General features: G+C 33.9%; 1 protein-coding gene and 1 pseudogene across 1 annotated transcript; both read left to right on the top strand.

Moving 5' to 3' along the window:
• The first annotated feature begins 7,303 nt into the window (after positions 1-7,303).
• On the top strand, positions 7,304-9,583 carry LOC117926804 (disease resistance protein At4g27190-like). The gene has a single exon (XM_034846093.1). The coding sequence runs from the start codon at positions 7,304-7,306 to the stop codon at positions 9,581-9,583; it is 2,280 nt and encodes a 759-aa protein (XP_034701984.1).
• Positions 9,584-9,617: 34 nt separating this feature from the next.
• LOC117926803 lies at positions 9,618-20,722 on the top strand (annotated as a pseudogene).
• Positions 20,723-21,379: the final 657 nt, after the last annotated feature.

The following is a 21,379-nucleotide window of genomic DNA, read 5'->3' as shown; positions in this document are numbered from 1 at the left end:
AAAAATTTGGGGAGCTTAAGTCTCTCAAAAAAATTTGAAAAGATTTTCATTTATTAAGTTAAAAAAGATTTTAAAACATTTTTCTTATTAAATCCTTAAACTAAATTCTTTCCCAAATTTCTTCAAAGGTTTGGAAGATATTCTTTTTTAATTTTCAATTTAAAATTTTTTCTAGTTGTTTTATTATTTGGAAATATTTTATAAGTGAAATTCTCAATTTAAAATTCCTTCTAAATTAATTTTATTCCCAATTTTCTTAAGTCAACTCTACGCCTTTTTTGTCATTGTTCTTGATTAACTCTACCATACTTACTGGATTAATCCCAAGTTTTTTGTTTTTTTTTTTTTTTTTTGCAACAATCTTGAGTCTACAAAAGGAGTGTAAATCACTGGAAAGTATGTAGAGTGAAAGTTTAGATATTGCTCATGGAATATCTAGAGGGGAAATGGTGAATAGTTAGTTATTTGTTTTTAGCCCAAATTTTTATTTTTAAAATGTCTCTTTAAAAATTAAAGATGAAATGGAGAAGTTTAATCACACCAAAAACCAACGATATAGATGGAAAACCACTCATAAAGCCATATCTAGTACCATAGTGTGAGAATTGAAAAGACAAAGAAGAAGAAAGAGAAAAAGAAAGCTAGGGTTTAATTAGCAAAAGCTTAAGAAAGTGATTTCATAAAAAGTTTTATATAGGCTAACAAGAATAGCTAAAAGACTATTCTACCCTTATTGATAATATGAAATAATTAAGCTAAAATAACTAAACTAAAATATTGTCTAACATCTCCCCTCAAACTCACAATGTGACAACAAGAAGCATTGAGAGTTTGCCAACAAAAAAAAGGAAACTGTTGAACAGTTTGAGACTTTGTGAAGAAAGTCGACAAACTACATGGGAGAATAGATAAAGGGCACATTAATAGCCCCACATTGGAGTTCTTACTAAGTAGTATGACAATCGATATCAATGTGTTGGGTCCACTCATGAAAAACTGAATTGCAGGCAATTCGAATGACACTCTTATTGTCATAATAAAGAAGAGTGGGAGTAGCAATAGTACACTTATATCTACTACTTTTCCATGAAATAAGAGAACTTTCTAAGAAAATGCAAAAACCAATAGTAGACTTACGATCAGTTTGGTCACCAACCTAGTCAACATTAGAATATGCACAAAGCTCCAAAGAGGAAGTCAAAGGAAAGACAAGACTCTAACAAAGAGTACCCCGAAGATAGTGCAAAATGCAAGGAATGGTTGCTCAATGAATTATAGTGGGAGATGCTACAAACTGACTGACAATGTGCATAACATAAGAAATATTTAGACAACTAACAGTGAGGTAAATTAAGCTAACAACCAGGATTTGATACAAAGTGGGATCAGGCAAAGGAGTACCACCTGTAAGGGCATATCGAGCATTAAGCTCCATAGGAGTATCAACAATTTGATTATCTGTAATCAAGCTCGCTGAAGGATATCTGCTATGTATTTAAACTGAGAGAGAAGGTAACCCTTAGTAAAACCGGCAACCTCAATACCTAAGAAGTAATGCAAAGGACCTAAGTCCTTCATGTCAAATTGTTGAGCTAATTCAGTCTTAGCATTACAATACCATCAACATCATCACCAGTAATAATCATGTCATCAACATAAAGTGAAAAAAGAATACGACCAGTAGAGATAGACTTAACAAAAAGAGCTTAATCATGAGCGTTAGAATAATAACCAAGGGAAGTAACCATGGTAGAAAACCTCTCAACCAAGCTCAAGATGCTTGCTTGAGACCATACAATGCCTTTTGGAGTTTGCAAACTTTTTCAAGGTTGTGAGAAACACCAGGAGTAGGTACCATATAAAATTTCTCTTTAAGATCTTCATTTAAGAAAGTGTTTTTAACATCCATCTATAACATGTGTCATTTGCGGATGAAGGTGACCGTAATGAGAGCATGGATAGTGGTCCTTTTGGCAATTGGCGCAAAAGTCTCCTCATGGTCCATGCCATATTTTTTAGCGAAGCCCTTCGCAACCAACCTAGCTTTATAGCATTCAATTGGACCATCTGACTTTATTTTGATTTTATAAACCTAATGAGAACCAATAGAGCTCTTATTAGGCAAAAGTGTCACCAGATCCCAAGTATCTATCCGATGTAAAGTAGAAAGTTCCTTAGCCATGACCTATTGGCAATTGGGATCAACAACCTCTATATAGTAGGTAGGCTCACAAAGATTGTGAAGAGATGCTAAAAATAAAGTAAATGAAGGAGAATAACAAGAATAAGAAAAATCTGGTAATTAAGCGGACTTACGAATACACTTTGAATAGTGAGATAGAGGAGGATCTGCAATCAAAGGAAGTGCTGAGATAATTGAAGAAGGAGGTGTAGAAGCATCATCTATGGAGGGTATAGGAGGAGGTAAGTGAGTAATAGGAGGGGAAACATCATGTGATATTGGTAAGCTAGTAGGGGGTATAAGGTTAAAAGGATTATCCAGTAAAGGGTCAATGCAAATGATATCAGACTTTGACAAGATATGACACTTGGTAGGAACAAAGAAGAAATGAATAGGCTTAAGGAAGAAGACATGCTGAAAAATATATAACTTTTAAGAAATAGGATCATAAGAGTGATAACCCTTTTGACCCTCACCATAACCAAGAAAGACACAAATGGCGGAGTGTGAAAACAACTTGTTACGCTTTACATTGGGACAACACAAAATAAGTGCAACCAAAAACCTTTAAAAAGTAGTGATGAGGGTGACCATACAACTTTTCATCAGAAAATAAACCTAATGTATGAGAAGAGGGTATTTTAATGATCAAATGTATAGCGGTGAGAACAACTTCACCCCAAAAATCACTTGGGACATTGGAAAAGAAGAGAAGAGAAATAGCAGTCTCAACAATATGTTTATGTTTTCTTTTAGCGATTCCATTCTGTTGAGGAGTGTAAGTACAAGAGGATTGGTGCACAGTACCATCAAAGATAAGTAATTCAAAAAAGGCTTTAGAGGTATATTCTCCACCCAAATCACAATGAAAACACTTGATAGTAGTAGAGTGCTAAGTTTTAACAAATGAGTGAAAAATAGTATAAACATGTATAAAATTAGACTAATGCTTCATTAGATAAACTCAACAATATTGAGTATGATCATCAATAAAGGACACATAATATTTGGACCCCATTTTTGTGGGAACAAGGGAGGATCCCCACACAACAAAATGAATCAAATCAAAAGATACAATAGATAAAGAAACATTTTGATTAAACTGTAAAGCAGAAAACGTTACCAGTTTACAACCACTACAATTGGGAATATCATGAGTTTGCAAATTGCCCAAAGATCCTTTAGAAATTAAATATTAAATGAGGGGTCGAAACATAGCCAAGTTTAGAGTGCCCTAAATAAAAACTAAAGGAAAATGAAGTTAAATGGAAAAACCCAAAGCAATAACATTTGGAACTCATGGAAGTCGTAGCTCGTCCATGACATATAAGCCCCCTTTATCAAAGGACAACTTTGCAGTCCACACTTCTTTTCTTATTTTAGCCCACACTTTTTTCCTCATTTTAGCCCACAATTGTTTCCTTATTTCTCCATTTATTATTCTGTACAGTTAGCATACATTATTTGACAAATTATAGTTTACATGTATAGGGCTAGAATCATGTGGGGATTTATTTGCTTTTATTTGCTTTCCATGTATAGCATCCTTGTAAAGACTATATATAATATACAAAACTCAAGGCCAAGGGATTCGACCATTCACACAATAGTTTGACATGGTATCAGAGCTTGTGTTCTAAACCTAGAGTTTACACGCTTTCTAGTTTTTCTTTAGGTTTTCTCGGATTTAGCCCTAAGGGCTCTTGGATTTAGCCATAGGGGTTCTCGGATTTAGCCCTAGGGGCTCTCGGATTTAGCCCTAGGGGCTCTCGGATTTAGCCCTAGGGGCTCTCGGATTTAGCCTTAGGAGCTCTCGGACTCTAGCCTAACTTTTGGGTTTTTTTTTTTTTTTTTTTTTTTTTTTTTTTTTTTTTCTGGTGGTTGTGACAACACATCTGTGGTGTGATCTTGGAGTTTTCTTTAGGTTTCTTCGCTTCTAAGCTCTTGGAGATCTTTGATTATTTGGAGGTTTGTTATTAGATTTAGGCTCTTTGACGATGTTTTTTTTTTGTTTCCTAGTCTATTTCTGTCTTCATAATGTCTGAAGAATATTCTATTGTTCGTTTCAATGGAAAAAACCATCTTAGTTGGGAGTTTTAGTTTAAGATGTTTGTGAAAAGTAAGAAGCAAGACAGAGTCTCTAAGTCATCTACGAAATCTGAGTACCGGGCGATGTCTCTTGCTTGTTCTAAAATCATTTGGCCTCGAGCTTTACTTGCGGAGTTAGATTTTTCTAAGACCGATCCTACACCTCTACATGCCAATAATACAAGTGCTATTCAGATCACGGCCAATCCTGTCTATCATGAGCGCACAAAGCATATTGAAGTGGACTGTCACTCTATCCGTGCAGCCTTTGAAGCTCGTGTTATCACTCTTCCACATATTTCCACTGACTTACAGATTGCTGATATCTTCACCAAGGCTCTCCCTCATCATCGACATTGCTTGTTAAGTAGCAAATTCATGCTTGTTGATCAACTTGCATCAATTTGAGGAGGGCTGTCAAAGGACAGCTTTGCTGTTCACACTTCTTTTCTTATTTTAGCCCACACTTCTTTCCTCATTTTAGCCCACAATTGTTTTCTTATTTCTCCATTTATTATTCTGTACAATTAGCATACATTATTTGACAGATTATAGTTTACATGTATAGGGCTAGAATCATGCGGGGATTTATTTGCTTTTATTTTCTTTCCATGTATAGCATCCTTGTAAAGTCTATATATAATATACAAAACTCAAGGACAAGGGATTCGGCCATTCACACAATATTTTGACACCCTTTACCTACGACCTATCCAATCAGCCTTTGGGATTGAGGATCCTGCACATGACAAGAAGTATAAGAAAAATGAATAGAATAACCAAAATCACAAAGTTGACTCATAAATATGAGATCCATAATAAGTTTAGGAATGCAATAGACATTAGAGAGTGACAAATGAGATGTGCATACAGAACCGACACCTACTAAAGATATGGGAGTGCCATCAATTGTCATGCCAAACATGGAGGAATGAGAATGAGACATAGATACAAAAGATGATGAAGAAGGTGATAGATGTGAGGCACCAGAATCTAAGACCCACAGATAAGAGGATTTACCTGAAATGTTAAAAGAGGGTAGACTTGATGAAAATGGGGTAGACATGACATGTGACTATGACAATGGTTGTGGTAAGGAACTTCTGAAACTACTTTATAAGGGCCACCATGTTGGAATCTAAGGATGATGCAACTTCAAGTATAAATGCTATAGCATTAGGTTGTGATCGCCTATAAACTCGTTGTTGAGGTTGTCATCTAGGACGCTATGACTATGAAGAAGGGGGTGGTCGCCACTACTTTGCATAGGAGAAAGCTACTGAGATGTTTGTGTTCTATGCAACAGTTTAGGGCATTGAGCCTTCCAATGTTTTTTCTGCTTGCAAAAGCTACACTCATCAAAACTAACTTTTGTAGGTGGTTTAGTCTGGTTGCTCAAGAATGGTTTGCTAGGAACAACTAGAACTAATAAACTAGATACTTGGGAAAGGCCCTTTCCTACTTGAGTCTTAAGATGTGTCTCTTCAGTCAAAAGGTCACTTACCACTGTGTTAACAAAGGGACGGTGATGACAATGTGGAATATTTCCCTGAAGCTTCTCAAAATCATCATGAAAAACCATGAAAAACTTAACAAGATGCTACCCCTCTCAATGAGCTAGATACTCAACATTGCTTTGAAGATATGTGAGCTTCGTGAGCGCCAACCGATCCTAAAGATCAGACATTGTAGAATAAAACCCTTGGATACTCGTATCCTTTTGTTGCACTACTCGAATATCAGACTCCAAGTGATATTAATTTGCAAAATTTGACTATGTGTACAACTGTACCAAATGATCCCAAACTTATTTTATAGTCTCACATTTTGCCAATTGTATGCCAATAAAATGCTCAATAGAATTATTAATCCAAGTTAGAATATTTGAGTTGTTTGCCTCCCAACTATCTAACACATTAACAAAATTTTCATCCTTGTCATCTGTAGGTTTGCTCAAGACACCACTGATATAACCCATATTCGTTTCCCTTTGAAAAAAATTCTCATCACATAACTCCAATATGAGTAATTGTTTCAATTTAATCTGACACTAATGGATTGAAGCAAGTCATCTCTTTCACTAGTAATTATCAACTAATAATCTAACCACAATATAATCCAAACAAAACAAAACAAGCAAAAATATCAAATAATTGAACCTCCAAAATGGCTTTTCAAAAGGGATTCAGACTGACAAAAGCTCTTCTTGAAGAAGAAAAAAAAAAAAAAAAACCCCAAAAGCTTCATGTTGATCATGGCTCTGATACCATATGAGAATTGCAAGGATAAAGAAGAAGAACTAGAGAAAAAAAGAAACTAGGGTTTCATTAGCAAAAGCTTAAGAAAGAGATTACATAAAAAGCTTTATATCGGCCAATCTAGCTATAGTTGTCACCCCTAAAATATAGAGGCCAATCTAGCTATAAAATACTTTTTTGCTGAGGTTCTGTTGACAAAGGCCATGTTTTTGGACAAATCAAAATAATTTTGAGCAGAACTTGTGTAATGCTACTTATTTGACTGAGTTTTAACTATGTTATTTGAAAACTAATTGATGCTGAATACAAAAATCCAAACCTTGTATGACACTTGTCATCATACTCAGTCTTGACCTGATTCTAGAGTCATCTTTTATGCAAAGCTATGTTATTACTACCCCATCAGTATTGGTTCAATCTTTAATTGGGTATGCATTGTTGTAATTGTAGAAAATATTAGTGGTCTCACTTGAATTTGGCCCATCAAATTGACTGAATTGATCACATGATCAAAGCACAATTTTGTTATTGTCTTTTTTTTTTTTTCTTGGTTCAATTTTTTGAGCATATGAATGGTTTTGCTTTAACCACTGTAATTCAGCCATTTGTGGGGTTCAACAAACTGAATCTAGTTCCACCCTCTGGACAAACCATGCTAGAATTGAAGTTATTTAACAACTGCTTCACAAGAAACAACCCTCATTGTTCACTAGATTTTCATTTTGCATTTCTATTGATGTTCTGAATTGTATATTTTGTTGGTGGTGACGCAGGAATGGCCGAAAACATGTTGAGTGGGGTTGGAGGTGGGGCATATCAAGACGTGAAAGAAGCAGTAACCACCACTGGTGGCAAAATACTTGATGTGAAGAATCTGAAAAAAAACTACAAAAAGTTGATGAAAGAAGCAGAAGAGCTCTGGGGACTGAGGGATGATATAGAGAAAGAAGCAAGCAGAGTTGAAATAAAGCCGGCCACAAGAGAATGGATTACTAAGGTTGATGTGCTCAAAACTAAAGTGAACGGACTGGAAACTGAATATAATGAAGGAAAGAGGAAGCGGTGGAGATTGGACCGCTTTTGGTCGAACGCAAATTTTAGTGAGGACTTGGAAAAGAAGAGGCAGCAAGTCCTTAGTCTTTTGGAAGAGGGACTTATTCACAAGGGATTTTTGAAAGATGAATTGCCAAACTCTGTCTGGACAAAAAATGCCGCTGAAATCGATGAAAAGTCATCACTGGGAAAAATTGTAGGAGATGTACTTAATCATCTCGAGGATAAAAAAGTAACAAGAATTGGAATCTGGGGAACCGTCGGAACTGGGAAAACCACGATAATGAAGCACTTGAATGACAATGAAAAGATTGCTAGTATGTTTGAAATTGTCATTTGGGTATCCGTCTCGAAGGAGTGGAGCATAGAGAAGCTGCAAGAGGGCATCATGCAACGGCTAGAACTGGATGCGGAGCGCACCATCAACATCGAGAAAAATGCTCAGATAATATCAAGAGGGTTGAATGAAAAGAAGTGTTTGATTCTTTTGGATGAGGTATGGCGCACCATTGACCTACAAAAAGTCATGGGAATTGATAACAAGCACAATCACAGCAAGATGGTGTTGGCAAGTATATACCAAGGCATTTGTACCAACATGGAAACTGTTGTGCAAATCGAAGTGAAACCATTGTCCCCGCCTGATGCTTGGAACATGTTCAGGAAAAAGGTGGGTGATGTTATTTCTAGCTCCTTAATTGAACCAACAGCTAGGCTTGTTGTCCAAGAGTGTCACGGGTTGCCACTGCTGATAGACAGAGTAACCAAAACCTTCAAAAAGAAGCAAAGAGATTTTACCCTTTGGAATGATGGATTGGAAAGCTTGCAAAGATGGGACAGTGACAGAGTTGAAGGCATTGAAGAACTGTTGGAACGCCTGCAGGTTTGTTACGAGGATTTAAAAGATGAAGAGAAGGACTGCTTTTTGCACGGTGTATTGTATCCTGAAGAAAGCATTATATATGTGGATTACTTGCTAGAATGTTGGAGAGCTGAAGGCTCTATTCTTCACGCAGAGGAGTTTACGAAAGCACGCGTCAGAGGGCATGCAATATTGCATGAACTTATGGGCGTATCATTTCTAGAGAAAACTGAAAAGAGGAAATATGTTAAAATGAACAAAGTGCTTCGGAGTTTGGCGCTTAAAATCTCAATGCAAAAGGATTACAAATATCTGGCAAAACCACGTGAGGGATTACAAGAGTTTCCAGACCATGAAGAATGTAGCCAAGCAAGTAAGATTTCGTTGATGGATAACCGACTACACACTTTACCAGAAACTCTAGATTGTGGCAGTCTCTCAACATTGTTCCTTCAAAGAAATAAGGACTTGAGTGTCATTCCTCAGTTGTTCTTCCAATCAATGTGCAGTCTGCTAGTTCTAGATTTGCAAGGCACTGGGATTGCATTTTTGCCTTCCTCCATATCCAACTTGGTTCTTCTCAGGGGGCTCTACTTAAATTCTTGCATCCACTTGACAAAGGTACCATCTGAAATAGAAGCACTTCAACATCTTGAGGTGCTTGATATTCGAGGTAGTAGACTTAATTTAGGTCAAATTCAAAGTTTAGTATGGTTGAAGTCTTTGCGAATATCCTTGTCTGATTGTTGCATTGAGCGTACTGAGGTATTAGATATTCAAAGGATTAGAATAAATTTCAATCCCATTCGAATTCCAATACTGTTGAAAGGATTGGCAGTATCACTATATAATTTTGGCAAGGGAAACCATACTCAGGAGCAATCAGGAGTTATTTCCAGGTTTGTTTCATTGGAAGAATTGAGTATTGATGTTGATTCTTCCCAACAGCTTTGGGAAACGGTTGCGGAGGAGGCCATAGAAGAGATTGCTAAATTGAATAAACTTACTTCCCTTCGATTGTACTTCCCTAGAGTGGACCATCTTAGGTTGTTTGTTACCAAAAGCCCAGTGTGGAATTCCCGCTTCACATTTCAATTTTCTGTTGGTTACGAGGACTCAACCCACTCACAAATTTTCTGAGTCCTTACATTCTCCAAGGTACAACTCTCTGAAAATGGTGAATGGTGAAGGCACAGATCCTGTCATCTCGGAAGTACTTGGGAAAACTCATGCATTTGGACTAGAAAACCACAGGGGAGTTTCCAGTCTATCTGATTTTGGCATTAAGAAGATGAACCATATGTTGGTTTGTTTGCTTGAAGGATGCAATGAAGTTGAGACCATCATCTCTGTTGGTGGAACCATGACACGTGTGTTAGAAAACCTGGAAATTTTGTATGTAAACAACATGCTGAGATTGGCAAGCATTTGTGATGGGTTTGTTCCTATTGGAAGTCTTGGTCAACTAACAACTCTTGACATTAGTTAGATGTCCAGAGTTGAAGAAGATATTCTCTGATGGCATGATTAAGCAGCTCCCTCAACTATAGCACTTGAGAGTTGAAGAATGTCATCAAATTGAGGAGATAATCATGGAATCTGAGAATGATGGATTAGAAGGCAATGCACTTCCAAGGTTGATGATGCTAGTACTTCTTGATCTCCCAACACTAAAAAGCATTTGGATTAATGATTCATTGAATTGGCCTTCTCTACAGAAGATTAAAATATCTGCGTGCAGCATGTTGAAGAAGCTGCCTTTCAAGATGGAGAATGCAACCAGATTGAGATCCATCGAAGGGCAAAACTCATGGTGGGAAGCTCTAGAATGGACAGACGATGGTGCCATTAAACAGAGACTAGAGCCTTTTTGCATCCTCAACTAGCTCCTCAGATTTGTGTGCAGGGGTCTCATTTTAAAGTTGATTGAGATATATAGTTGCCGCCTCGGTTTGTCTTTGTCTAAGACTTGATATGTACCTTGGTTTGTATCCATTTGAGATTTGTTTTCATGGTTTGTATTTTTTTTAAAAAAATATTTGCAACATTGAATTGGCTTTGCTACAGGTTTGTTAGCTGGGATTGTATTTGTGTAAGATTTAATTCCACTGTGTTTGTTATATTGTAGCAAACATCTCTTATTCTAATGTAGGATCAGTCAAGTAAGGATGTTTGGTTCCAAACGGGCTCTAAATTTCATACCTGTGAAGATTGGTCCCGTTTCAGCTGCAAATGGATAATTTTATAACGCAAAATGGTTGAACTGAAAGTGATATAAAGTATTGAATGACTCGATTGCAAGGCCCAACGGTCTTTAAGAGATAAATAAGGGCAGGTGAATGGTGACGGAAGGTTATCATGCACAGGGCATTTTTATTTTCATTTTATTTATTCATTATTTATTTTGCCATTGATGCAAATCACTCCCTTTGGTGAAATAAGATGGGGAAAATTATTAGGTTGTCTGCGTTGCGGAACGTTTTCTAGTTTTCATATTTTTTATAACAGTTTTTATTTTTTATTGTTTTTTACAATACATTGATTAAGAAAGTGAGAACTATTTTTTTAAATGAAATTTTAAAGCCGCATTAATATATATATATATATAAAATTTTGAATGCCTCTTCACAATGTTTATGAATTTATCTTTACTGTACAAAAATGATACAAAATAGTTTAAATTGTTTCTTAACACAATTTGGTCTTCATCAAATTCTAAATAATTTTTTTGTATGACCACAAAATAACATTTTCAAATGTAATCATTCTTCAAAACTTTAATATTATAAATAGTGTATTTGTATGATGATAACACAAAAATTTCATTGATAAACATGATTCAAAATTTTAATATCAAGCATGTAAAATCATAATTAAAATTAAAATATACATATAGATTATTTTATATGAAAATGAAATAAAATAAATATTCAATTTCTCTCTTTAAACATTCAATTATCATCAACAAATCCTTTTTTCCTTTACATTATCTTTTTCTTTCATATTTTTTTTAAGAAAAAAAAAAGGTTAAAAATACAATTAAGGAAAGATGATCACTCCAATCAATCATCAACCCAAATGCTTCTCAATCTTGGAAAATCAAGGAGTACTAGAGTGGGGAGAGTGCATTGACTTCTACTCCATGGTTCTCATATTCCATTATTATTTTTTCCATTCGATGATATTCAATTTTTAAGTAGTGTAGTTAAGGGCATAATAGGATCATACCATGAAAAGTAATTGAACAAATACGAAGAAGAATGATTGAAAATAAAACATTAAATGTAAAAGTTATATACGAGATTAACTCCAATTACCAACACTATCTTTCACTTTGCATGTATAATTCAATTGGTTATCAATGACCAATCCTTTGGCAATTCAAGGACTTGTTTAATGACTATTAATCTTGAAAAAGGTTTTTGTTCCAAGCTTCTTGAAAGCAGTTTTTTAATCCTTTATAATAGAAAACTGTCTTTCTACTTAAAAAAAAACATGTGATTTATTTTTTAAAATAATTTTAAGGTATTTTAATTATTTTTTGTATAAATTTTTTAGTAGTAATTGGAAAGATGAAGAAGACTTAAAAAAAAATTGATGATATTTTATATATAAGTGCATGATTCTTTTAAGAAGAATAAATGGAGAAAATTATTTTTTATATTTAAACTTTCAGTTTTCTTTCAAAAATTAATTGACAACTATATTTAGAAAAATATTGAAAATGAGGCTTTAATTTCAAACTTCAGTACCTACAATTAACCATACTTAATTTTGAGTATTTTTTTTATCCCTAATACTTTTTGAAAACTAAACATACCCTTAATGTGCATGGCTAAGGTAATGAACATGCAATATTATGTAAGATCTATAATACCCAGATTCTACAATTTCATCTGAAGTATCTATGTCAACATCACATGGCATCAATGTGGGAATGAGATTTTTGTTATATACTCCTATTTTGCTTAGATCAAGTGTTGTTGTTTGATTTTTTTTCATTGATATTCTTTTATTCTTTCAACTTTCTTTGTAATAATTACATTGAAAAAAAAAAAGTTAGTGGAAAAGTGAATTGTTTGTAAAAATATTAGGAATAAAAGGAAAAAAATGGGATTAGGGAGAAGAATATATATAAAAGCTTTTAAAAAGGATATCTTCACTTCTAATTATTTTTAATTGATTTTTCTTTTATTATTTATTATCTCAGTACTCATATATATTTTTTACATCCTTTTTAACCAAATCCTCATATCCTAAAATTTGAGTTATGAAGGATCAAACATTTGGACATATACCTGCACTTGAAACTCATATCACAACCCATACAATATAATTTAAGATGCCAATTTGCTAATGTTGAGTCATAGTAGAACAACTATTGCAAGTGGAGACACTTTATTAGATGTTGATTTCCTATTGATTTTTTTATATTACAATGCTAATTTTCTATAAATAGTTTGATGTGGGGAACCCAATATATAGGTTTGGATTTATCTAGCTACATCTGTGAAATATGACATGTTTTCTCTTTATTATATTCATATAACTTTTTTTATTGTTATTATTTTTAAGGTTATGTTTGGTTTCTCAAAAGCATTGAGGAAAGGAAAAAAATATTAAAGAAAATTTATCCTTCTATGTTTGGATGCTATGAAAAGAGATAAAGGTTGCAACTTGGACATATAGGATGAATTAGAAGACTAAACCACTCTCCGAACAAAAACGCTGTAATGGAATCTCCTAAAGTTACCTTTGCCTCCTATAAAATTTGAGGGAAAGAAAATAGAAAAGTAAAAGATAATGAATATATAAAAACAAAATATATTTGATAATGGCTACTTCAATTCATCTTATTTGGCAATCTAAAAGCCAAATTTCATCACTACTTTCCTCACAAACCATTAGCAATCAATCACTAGAATTTAGTAGAAGCAGATCTTATATCTACCTAAAGCACATCCTATAAATGTGTTTTGATGTTGCTGCAACTGAACTGCTGCTTCCTCTAACCTACTCTATCCCTCTTGAAAATTCAAATTTGATAAGTAATTCTCTGATAAACACTAGAGCAGTTGCTTAAGACCAAACAAGAGTACATGATATTATCATTTGAATACTGAATTCATAAGCATACAGCAAGTTCACATCACCATTTATTCAAACAGAGTTTCTGTTAGGTCCTGAGTTTCCTTTTCTCTGCAACCAAGCACAACCTGAAATAACTAAACAAACAACAATCAATAATACAATCAGCAAATTAACCATAATACATAGCTCAAGCTTAACTAGTATTGAATATGTAAATCTAAGCAACTTACTTCTACTTTGAGGTTGTTCCAGCCTCGACTTCTGGAGCCTTCAGGTAGTCATCAGGACCTAAGTTAATTTCCATTATACATTCTCTTAAACATTTTAAGATCCAAACGAAGTTTTAATTTTCCTCGATCCTCACCTCATTTTGCCCTAAGCAGTGATTTGTAGTCGATGGCCCATAAAAATAAAAAATGATCGGTATAAAAGTGGTTTTACCTTATAACACTCGGTTGATAGCATTTGTATTAAAACATATACATAAAAAATTAGCTGGTGTTTAAATATATAAAAAATGTGACGATGATAATGAAATATATAGTAAAAAAAGACTTTTAAAATAACTACATACCAAGTGCTAGTTGAAGAGTTACATCAAGAGATTCTTTAGGTTCTTTAAAAGTAATTTTTAAAGCTTTGTTAAATACCAAATTTTTGTAAGGAAATGCTTACAATACTTAAAAATACTTCTAACCCTCTTAATAATATTTGCAAACATATTTTAAGTGAAAAAAAAATAAAATTATTCATTTTATATCATATGACATGCATTGAGAAAAATTTTAATGTAAAAATAAATATTTTCCCCTTAATTTTGTACAAAAATTGAGGTGTAGATTGCAATATTATAGGAGAACCTTGAAATAATAGAAAATGACTGCATGTTAATAGAATAATTAAGAAATTGTTAGAATATCATATAAGAAAAAACAAATGATTTCTCAAAATTTAGTTGAGGAGGAAGGACACTTGTGGAAGATTTTCGTGATGTTATTTAGAAAAATATCATAAGAATTAGGTTACAAAACTTATATTAATAATATGTTTTACATTTAGGCTATGTTGTGTTCCTGAAAATTTTGAGAAAAAATACGAGAAAAAGTAAAGAAAAATAAAAAGTAGGTTTAAAGTCAATAAATTATTTTCATATATTACAAATTTATTTTAATTCTTTTACATAAAACATTAAATAATTTTAAAATGTATAAGCTTCTAGCAATTTTAATTATATTTGATTTTTTCCACGTTTTCGATGATAAAACAAAACATAAGAAAATCACTTTTCTTAATATTTTTTTCTTTTCTTGATCCATGATTTCATTAACCAAACATAATCATAAGGCATGTTTGTAATGCCATGCTTCACATTCAAGCAGTTTAGATGACTTTAGTTTCTAATTTGCAACCATAAGAGTCTTTTCAACATAACCATGATCAACTCTCATCTCAGAATATTGGTGACCAATGTTAAAAGATTGTTACTTTTTTGCACCAACTGAAAATGAACAAATAAGATGCTTGACTAAATTAAACTTTTACTTGAGTCTATAAACTAGAAAATAACTAAAATCAAAATTAAATAAAAATATAAAATAAATTCAAATTTAAAGAGTATAAATAGAAACAAAATGTTTTTTTTTTTAATGCTATTGTGAGTGCATGCCATGTGGCTCCACCTATTAGAAAAAAAGGCTTCATGTGATCCTACCACAAGGATTTTTGACATAAATAAATAAAACATGCATAAAAGTATACACATACATATGTGTATTAAAATGAAGGGAAATTAAAGATATTTAGAACAAGATATATCTCTACAAGATGACTTCCTATATCAATGATAGTTTCAAGACTATACGTTTAAACTTTCTCTAGATTATGGTTTAAACAAATTATTATTATTATTGAAAATATATATTTTGCATAAATCTAATTTATTAATTATAAAACATTTAGTTGTCAAATGGATCAACAAAATAATTTGACATTTTTTTATTTTAATTGAAATAAATTTTATGAACACTTGTCAAGTAGCAAGAAGTTTTATTACCTTCTAAATTATCCTTTGTATGTTTATTAGGGCCATGAATGACATTGCTTAAGGGGATAGCTCGATCTTTGCGTTCCCCTACCTTTCAAACCCTATATTTTAAGACATAAGGGTTAATATAGCTCCAACTTTTAAGCATAGGCAATGAAAAAGGCCCTATGCTCTCACCAAGAGGGCCCTAGCAATGCCATGCTTTACATCTAGGCCTAGCTCTAGCTTGTTTCCTTCCTCAAGATCCTGTTTGCTATCATTTTTATTTGAGTCAGTAAATTGAGCTCTTGATGCTTCTTGTCTTTTAGGATCAAAGTAAGGCTTCTTTTAATATGTATTTATTGGAAGAATTTAATCAAATGGATTCATGGTGATGAAAAATAAGGCTTTTGGGTTACCTTCTGAAATACCCAAGAATTGGTTGTTTCATTGACTAATTTTTTCGTGTCAAATCATGAATGAAACGACGAATATGAAAACCATTATTTTCTTATAGCACAAGAGTCTTGACCTTCGTTTTCACGGAGAAAACAAAAAAAAAAAAAAAAATTCAAGAGAAAGGATTTTGGTTTTATTAGAAAGAAAAATGTATTCTTTCTTTTTGTTTTTTAGGGAAACATATTCTTCACTTTTTGGTTTTTAGGGAGAGAGAGAAAAAAAACTTTTTTTTTTTTAAATTTATTAATAGTGCCATGGTAGTTTTAAAACTCCTAGAAATTGCTTCACTTATTTCTTTTATTTACTGGGTCGGATCAAGTTAACCTACTTGGGCACCCAAACCCAACTCCAACACATAGGAATATGAGTCTTAGATTGCTAAAGTTGCTTCCTAAATTATAAATTGGATTACAAGCAAAAAAAAAAAAGAATATAAGGCTGAAGAAAGAACATACAAAATACTTTTGGTAATGGATTATGCAAATTCCACCTTCTGACCCTTTTGATAATTCCTTCTATAGGGAAGTGCAGGCTAAAACTCAAATCTTCAACTATCTTTGTTATCAAATGGTATAATTAAATTCAATACTTAAAATTAACATGATATCAAACACTTTTCAATTTAATTAATTAAACACTTAGAATGTGTAGCTATTATCAAACACCCCTTAAGTATTTTATAGAAATTTTGAGCAATATTAGAATTGTTGGATAGAAATTTGAAAAGAATTATCAATAGGACAAAAATCGATCAAAACTCATATAAATATTGAAAAACAATATCTAAGAAATGGTAAAATAAACAATAATATACATATTCAAGTTGTTATTTTCAAGAATGCAATATATGTATGGTAAACTTTGTGATGTTAGGTATAATATTTATCAATAAGAAGTATAAATATTGAAAGTATATACTTAATACTAATAGGATATATGACAAAATTAGTGACACTAGTTAAGCATAAAAGTTAATAATAAATACGAATGTGGAAACAAAAAATTTATTTCATTGAATAGTATTATTTGAAAACATTTTTTTTTCAATATTTAAAACACTTTATATTTAGTTTGAATTTTAGCCAAAAAAATATTTATATTAAAAAATTGACTAAGAATTATTGTAATTAATGTTATTCAAAATTTTGTTAACCTAACTAAAATTATTTTAAATTCCTTTAATATACTTATTGTAGACCCTCAATTTTGTCCTTTTAGCACATGTCTTTCAATTGACATCCGATGCTCTACAATAGTTCCTTGGTGGCCCATTACAACTCGTACAACTTACCTTTTTTTGAGTCACTCAGGAGACTTCGGTTAAGAGATTTATCTGACCCCTTATTATGACATTTGGCAACCCTAATTTAGACTTAGGTTTTTTATTCACTTTTAGGATAGTTTTAGATACACTTGGCCCATTAGGCACCACCCTATGCCCACTTAGGTCCACTTAGCCCTATTTAGGCACACTTGACCCATTCAACACTTCTAGACTCACTTTTTATATGACTTGCATGATTGCATGATTGTGTGGCTTTCTTCATTATTTTCAATTCATTTTTATTTTGTTTTATTTTATTTTTATTTTTCTCTATTTTACTTTATTTTATCATAAGTTTACTTTATTTTATCATAAGTTTTCTAAATCATATTTCTTGACTTTTTGGGCAGAGGATCACCAGAATTTTGAAGAAAGGAAAGGGGGGATTTTCCTTTTTTTTGTTGGAACAAATTTAGGTTTTGGAGGGTGGTATATACGTAAGAGAGGATGCTTCGAAAAAGGGGATTTTTGGACAAAGGGGACTGGCAGCACGCATGGAAGGATGAATGAAGAAGCAATATTGGAAAAGATCCCTTTGCATACAGACTGCCATTTTTTTTTAAATTTTAGGAAGAAAAGAAAAAAAAAAAAAGGAAAGCAAAGGTTGTTTCCTTTGTTTGATTAGATTGGAGGCTGATAATATATATACGTAAGAAAAGAAGAAAAAAGGAGGGGAGATAGTCTTGGTAGGGAAAGGAAGAAAGATAGCAAAAAAGGGATTTTTTTTTAAGAAGACTTTTAGCACGTTGAAGAAGGGAAAGGAGAAGGGTGATTCATCAACCTGCAGCTGCCTAGAGGTAAGTCCATCATTGCAAAATATCTACTCCTTTCCAGATTTCTTTTGTTTGATATTACTAAGATTCGTTGGATGCCTTGGTGTAGTCATCAGAGACATATTTGCTAGTCTTAGGTTTGTTTGGGCAAGGTCATAGTGTGTTCATGTTTCACTTTTATTGATCTTTGTCAAGATTAGTTTGGTACTGCTTTAGTCTCTCTGTGGGATGTCTTCGGTTATGTTTTGATTTCTATTTGAGATATGTTTGATTCCTATTCGAAATATGTTTGATTTCACCCACTTATTTAAACATGTTGATTCAAAACATGAAACATGGCTTTTATTGGTTTCTTTCGTTTATTTTCTCTGTGCCCTGTTTTTGGATACCTTCCCCTGTTTCTGGTGTTGTTTATATGTGGTGACTCTACTGGACATCGTTGGAGCATGGTTTTCCTGGACCTGGCCCGTGTGCAGAACCACCAATACATAACACATTGGGACCTTCCCACTGAGTGCTTGCAACAAGAGATCAGTCCACGGCTCTTGCTCTTAGTAGGATCTGGGATATTTTGAGTAATGAAATGATTGAAGCCGGGTCAAGATTAAATCTATCTCCGCCATGGATCGCCAATCTTTCGTCAAATATGTGTTCCCCGTAGAGCGGTTGCCAGAATGGGTTCGTTTCGCGCTTCAAAGCAACAGGGGTTGTCATATTTTACCCGATTTACAATGATTTTTCACCGTTATCTGTTAATATCAACAAATCATTTCGGGTGTCCTTTCCATTTCGACCGGTGCTGGGTGAGACACCTCCAACTTCTGGGTTGGGAGAAGTGGTGAAGTTATTTGTGAAGTATTTGAATTTGAGTGCGGGTGCAGTCACTGGTGGGTCTGATTTGGTTGAATATGGTGGGGGTCCAAGGTGGAAAATTTCAGGTCCAGTTGATGTTGTAAAGGGAAGAGAGAAGAAATCTATATCTGATGCTTTTTGACTATGTTTTGCATCAAATTAATGAAACATGCATAGCTACCAGTGTCTCCGAATATACTGATGATGAGATTTCAGCAGATGCACCTAAAGCCTTTTATATCTCTGTTAAGCTTGGGGTGGAAGGCATTGGGGAGATACTGAAAAGATCGATTTCTGCTGCCTTGACTAGATATCCAAACTGCAAACGGCTAAATGTGCTTTTGGAAAAGATTACGGAGAAATTTGATCCAATTATAAGTTCATTCACTCATTTAGACAAAGAGTTCACTCATATGATACAGATAACCACGTCTTATCAGTTTTTGGGTGGCATTGAGAGTGGAATTCTTGGTCACAGTGTTGGCATGAAAGCAAAGCCCTCATGGGCCATTTTACATTCTATTCTTCATTTGGATGGAATTGCTTACCGGCACAATGGGTACACCTGGTTGGGTGATTTGCTAATTGCAGCTAGTATATGGTCAACTGTAAGAAACCTGCAGCGGCAAATTGCTCTTCCTGGTGTTCATGTTTCTTCGATTTCTTCAAGACCCCCTTTGTCCATCACACTTATATGTGGGCTTCTGAAGTCAAGACATAACATCATCAGGTGGGGCTTCCTATTTGTTCTGGAGAGACCTCTCATGCGATACAAGTTTTTGTTAGATGAGAATGAACAACAATACTCAAGCGGCAGTGAAGTTGGACAAATACATGAAGATAACCGTCTTGAGAAAGCAAATGTGGTGATAGATATTATGAGCAGTGCATTGTCCTTGGTGGCTCAGAAAGAAACAAATCGCATCAATATTTTAAAGATGTGTGACATTTTCTTCTCACAATTGTGCCTGAAAGTTCTTCCTGCAACAACAACTCCCATCTCAGATAATAAGCACTATGGTCTAATTTTTGGAAGCTCAGGGGAGAATAAAAAGGTTGATACTAGTGAATGTATCTCTCAAGAAGTGAATTGCCACTGGGATGAGTTCATGGATGAATTTGATAGCAGATTTGGCTACAATAGTAGTACTCCTCGGATTTGTGAGACAGCATCTATAGCAGCATTGCTTTCGTGATGACAGGCTGTAGTTCCAATGCAATTAGTAGCACGTGTACCTGCTCCTTTATTTTACTGGCTATTAATTCAACTTGCTAGTGCAGCTACTGATGATATTACTGTGGGTGTTGCTGTTGGAAGCAAAAGAAGAGGAAAACTACCTGGCGTCACATTAGACATCCGGGCCAGCCTTCTTTTACTCTTAATAGCTTTTCTTTTGAAGAGAATGATGACAGAAGAACCTGAGAAATATTAATGAATGCTTCAGAATCTTACTTTTAGAGCTCAGCAGAGCAACAATGAAAAGCTGTTGGAGAATCCATACCTTCAGATGCGTGGCATAATACAGCTGTCAAATGATCTCAGGACTGGGTTATAATTTGATTTTTTTGGAAATATACTTTGCTTGACTTGGAGAAGCTGCATGCTAAGTGAGTTGGTGTTTCATCACTCCTGGTGCGTATGATGTTTCAGCACCTGGCATTAGCTGGTTGAAGTTTGCAACACCTATAATTGAAGGATGCATTACTTTTTAAGCATGCATAAAATATTTGGGATTTGATTTACTGAAGTACTTCAATCTGGCTGGAATATAGTAAAGCTGAGCATATGAGATGAATTAAGATACTGGGTGACTGATGGCTAATTGAGCACCATATATGCTTCAACAGCAGCCATAAATCCTGTGGATTTTTTTTAGATTCCTAGAAAATGGTGAACCAATTTATTGTCCAATTTCCATATCTCAATCTCCGAATTATACATCAATATGATGGATTGATGAGAGATTCTTTCATACAATGAAATTTATGAAGTTCTATATTCAACGGAAAGTTTGGGGCTGGACGCTTCTCATTGAAGTTTAGCCAGGGGATGAGATGTCTAGTAACTTCTCCAAGTAGCTTGATTCTTCAATTTATTCAACTTATAAGCAGTTGTTGGATGTTTCAGACCAGGGAATTGAAAATCCTTCAGTTATTGGTGCACACTATTCCATCAGAAGACTACTCGGGCAACTCTAGGGGCTCAATATGAAGAATTCACAGAGAAGCAGGAGTTGGATTTGAGCTACAATCAACTATCTGGAGAATAACCTGGATTTAATTTTCTGTACGCCCTTGAGGTCCTCAAGCTCAACAACAACAAATTTACTGGATAATTTGCTGAAAGGAGATCCTTTAGTTCCAATTGAATTGGATTTGAGTGCCAACAATCTTTCAGGGCTACTAAATATGAT

Source organism: Vitis riparia, chromosome 12, assembly GCF_004353265.1.
Source record: "Vitis riparia cultivar Riparia Gloire de Montpellier isolate 1030 chromosome 12, EGFV_Vit.rip_1.0, whole genome shotgun sequence".
NCBI classification, from domain to species: domain Eukaryota; kingdom Viridiplantae; phylum Streptophyta; class Magnoliopsida; order Vitales; family Vitaceae; genus Vitis; species Vitis riparia.
This window is presented reverse-complemented; position numbering and strand designations above follow the sequence as displayed.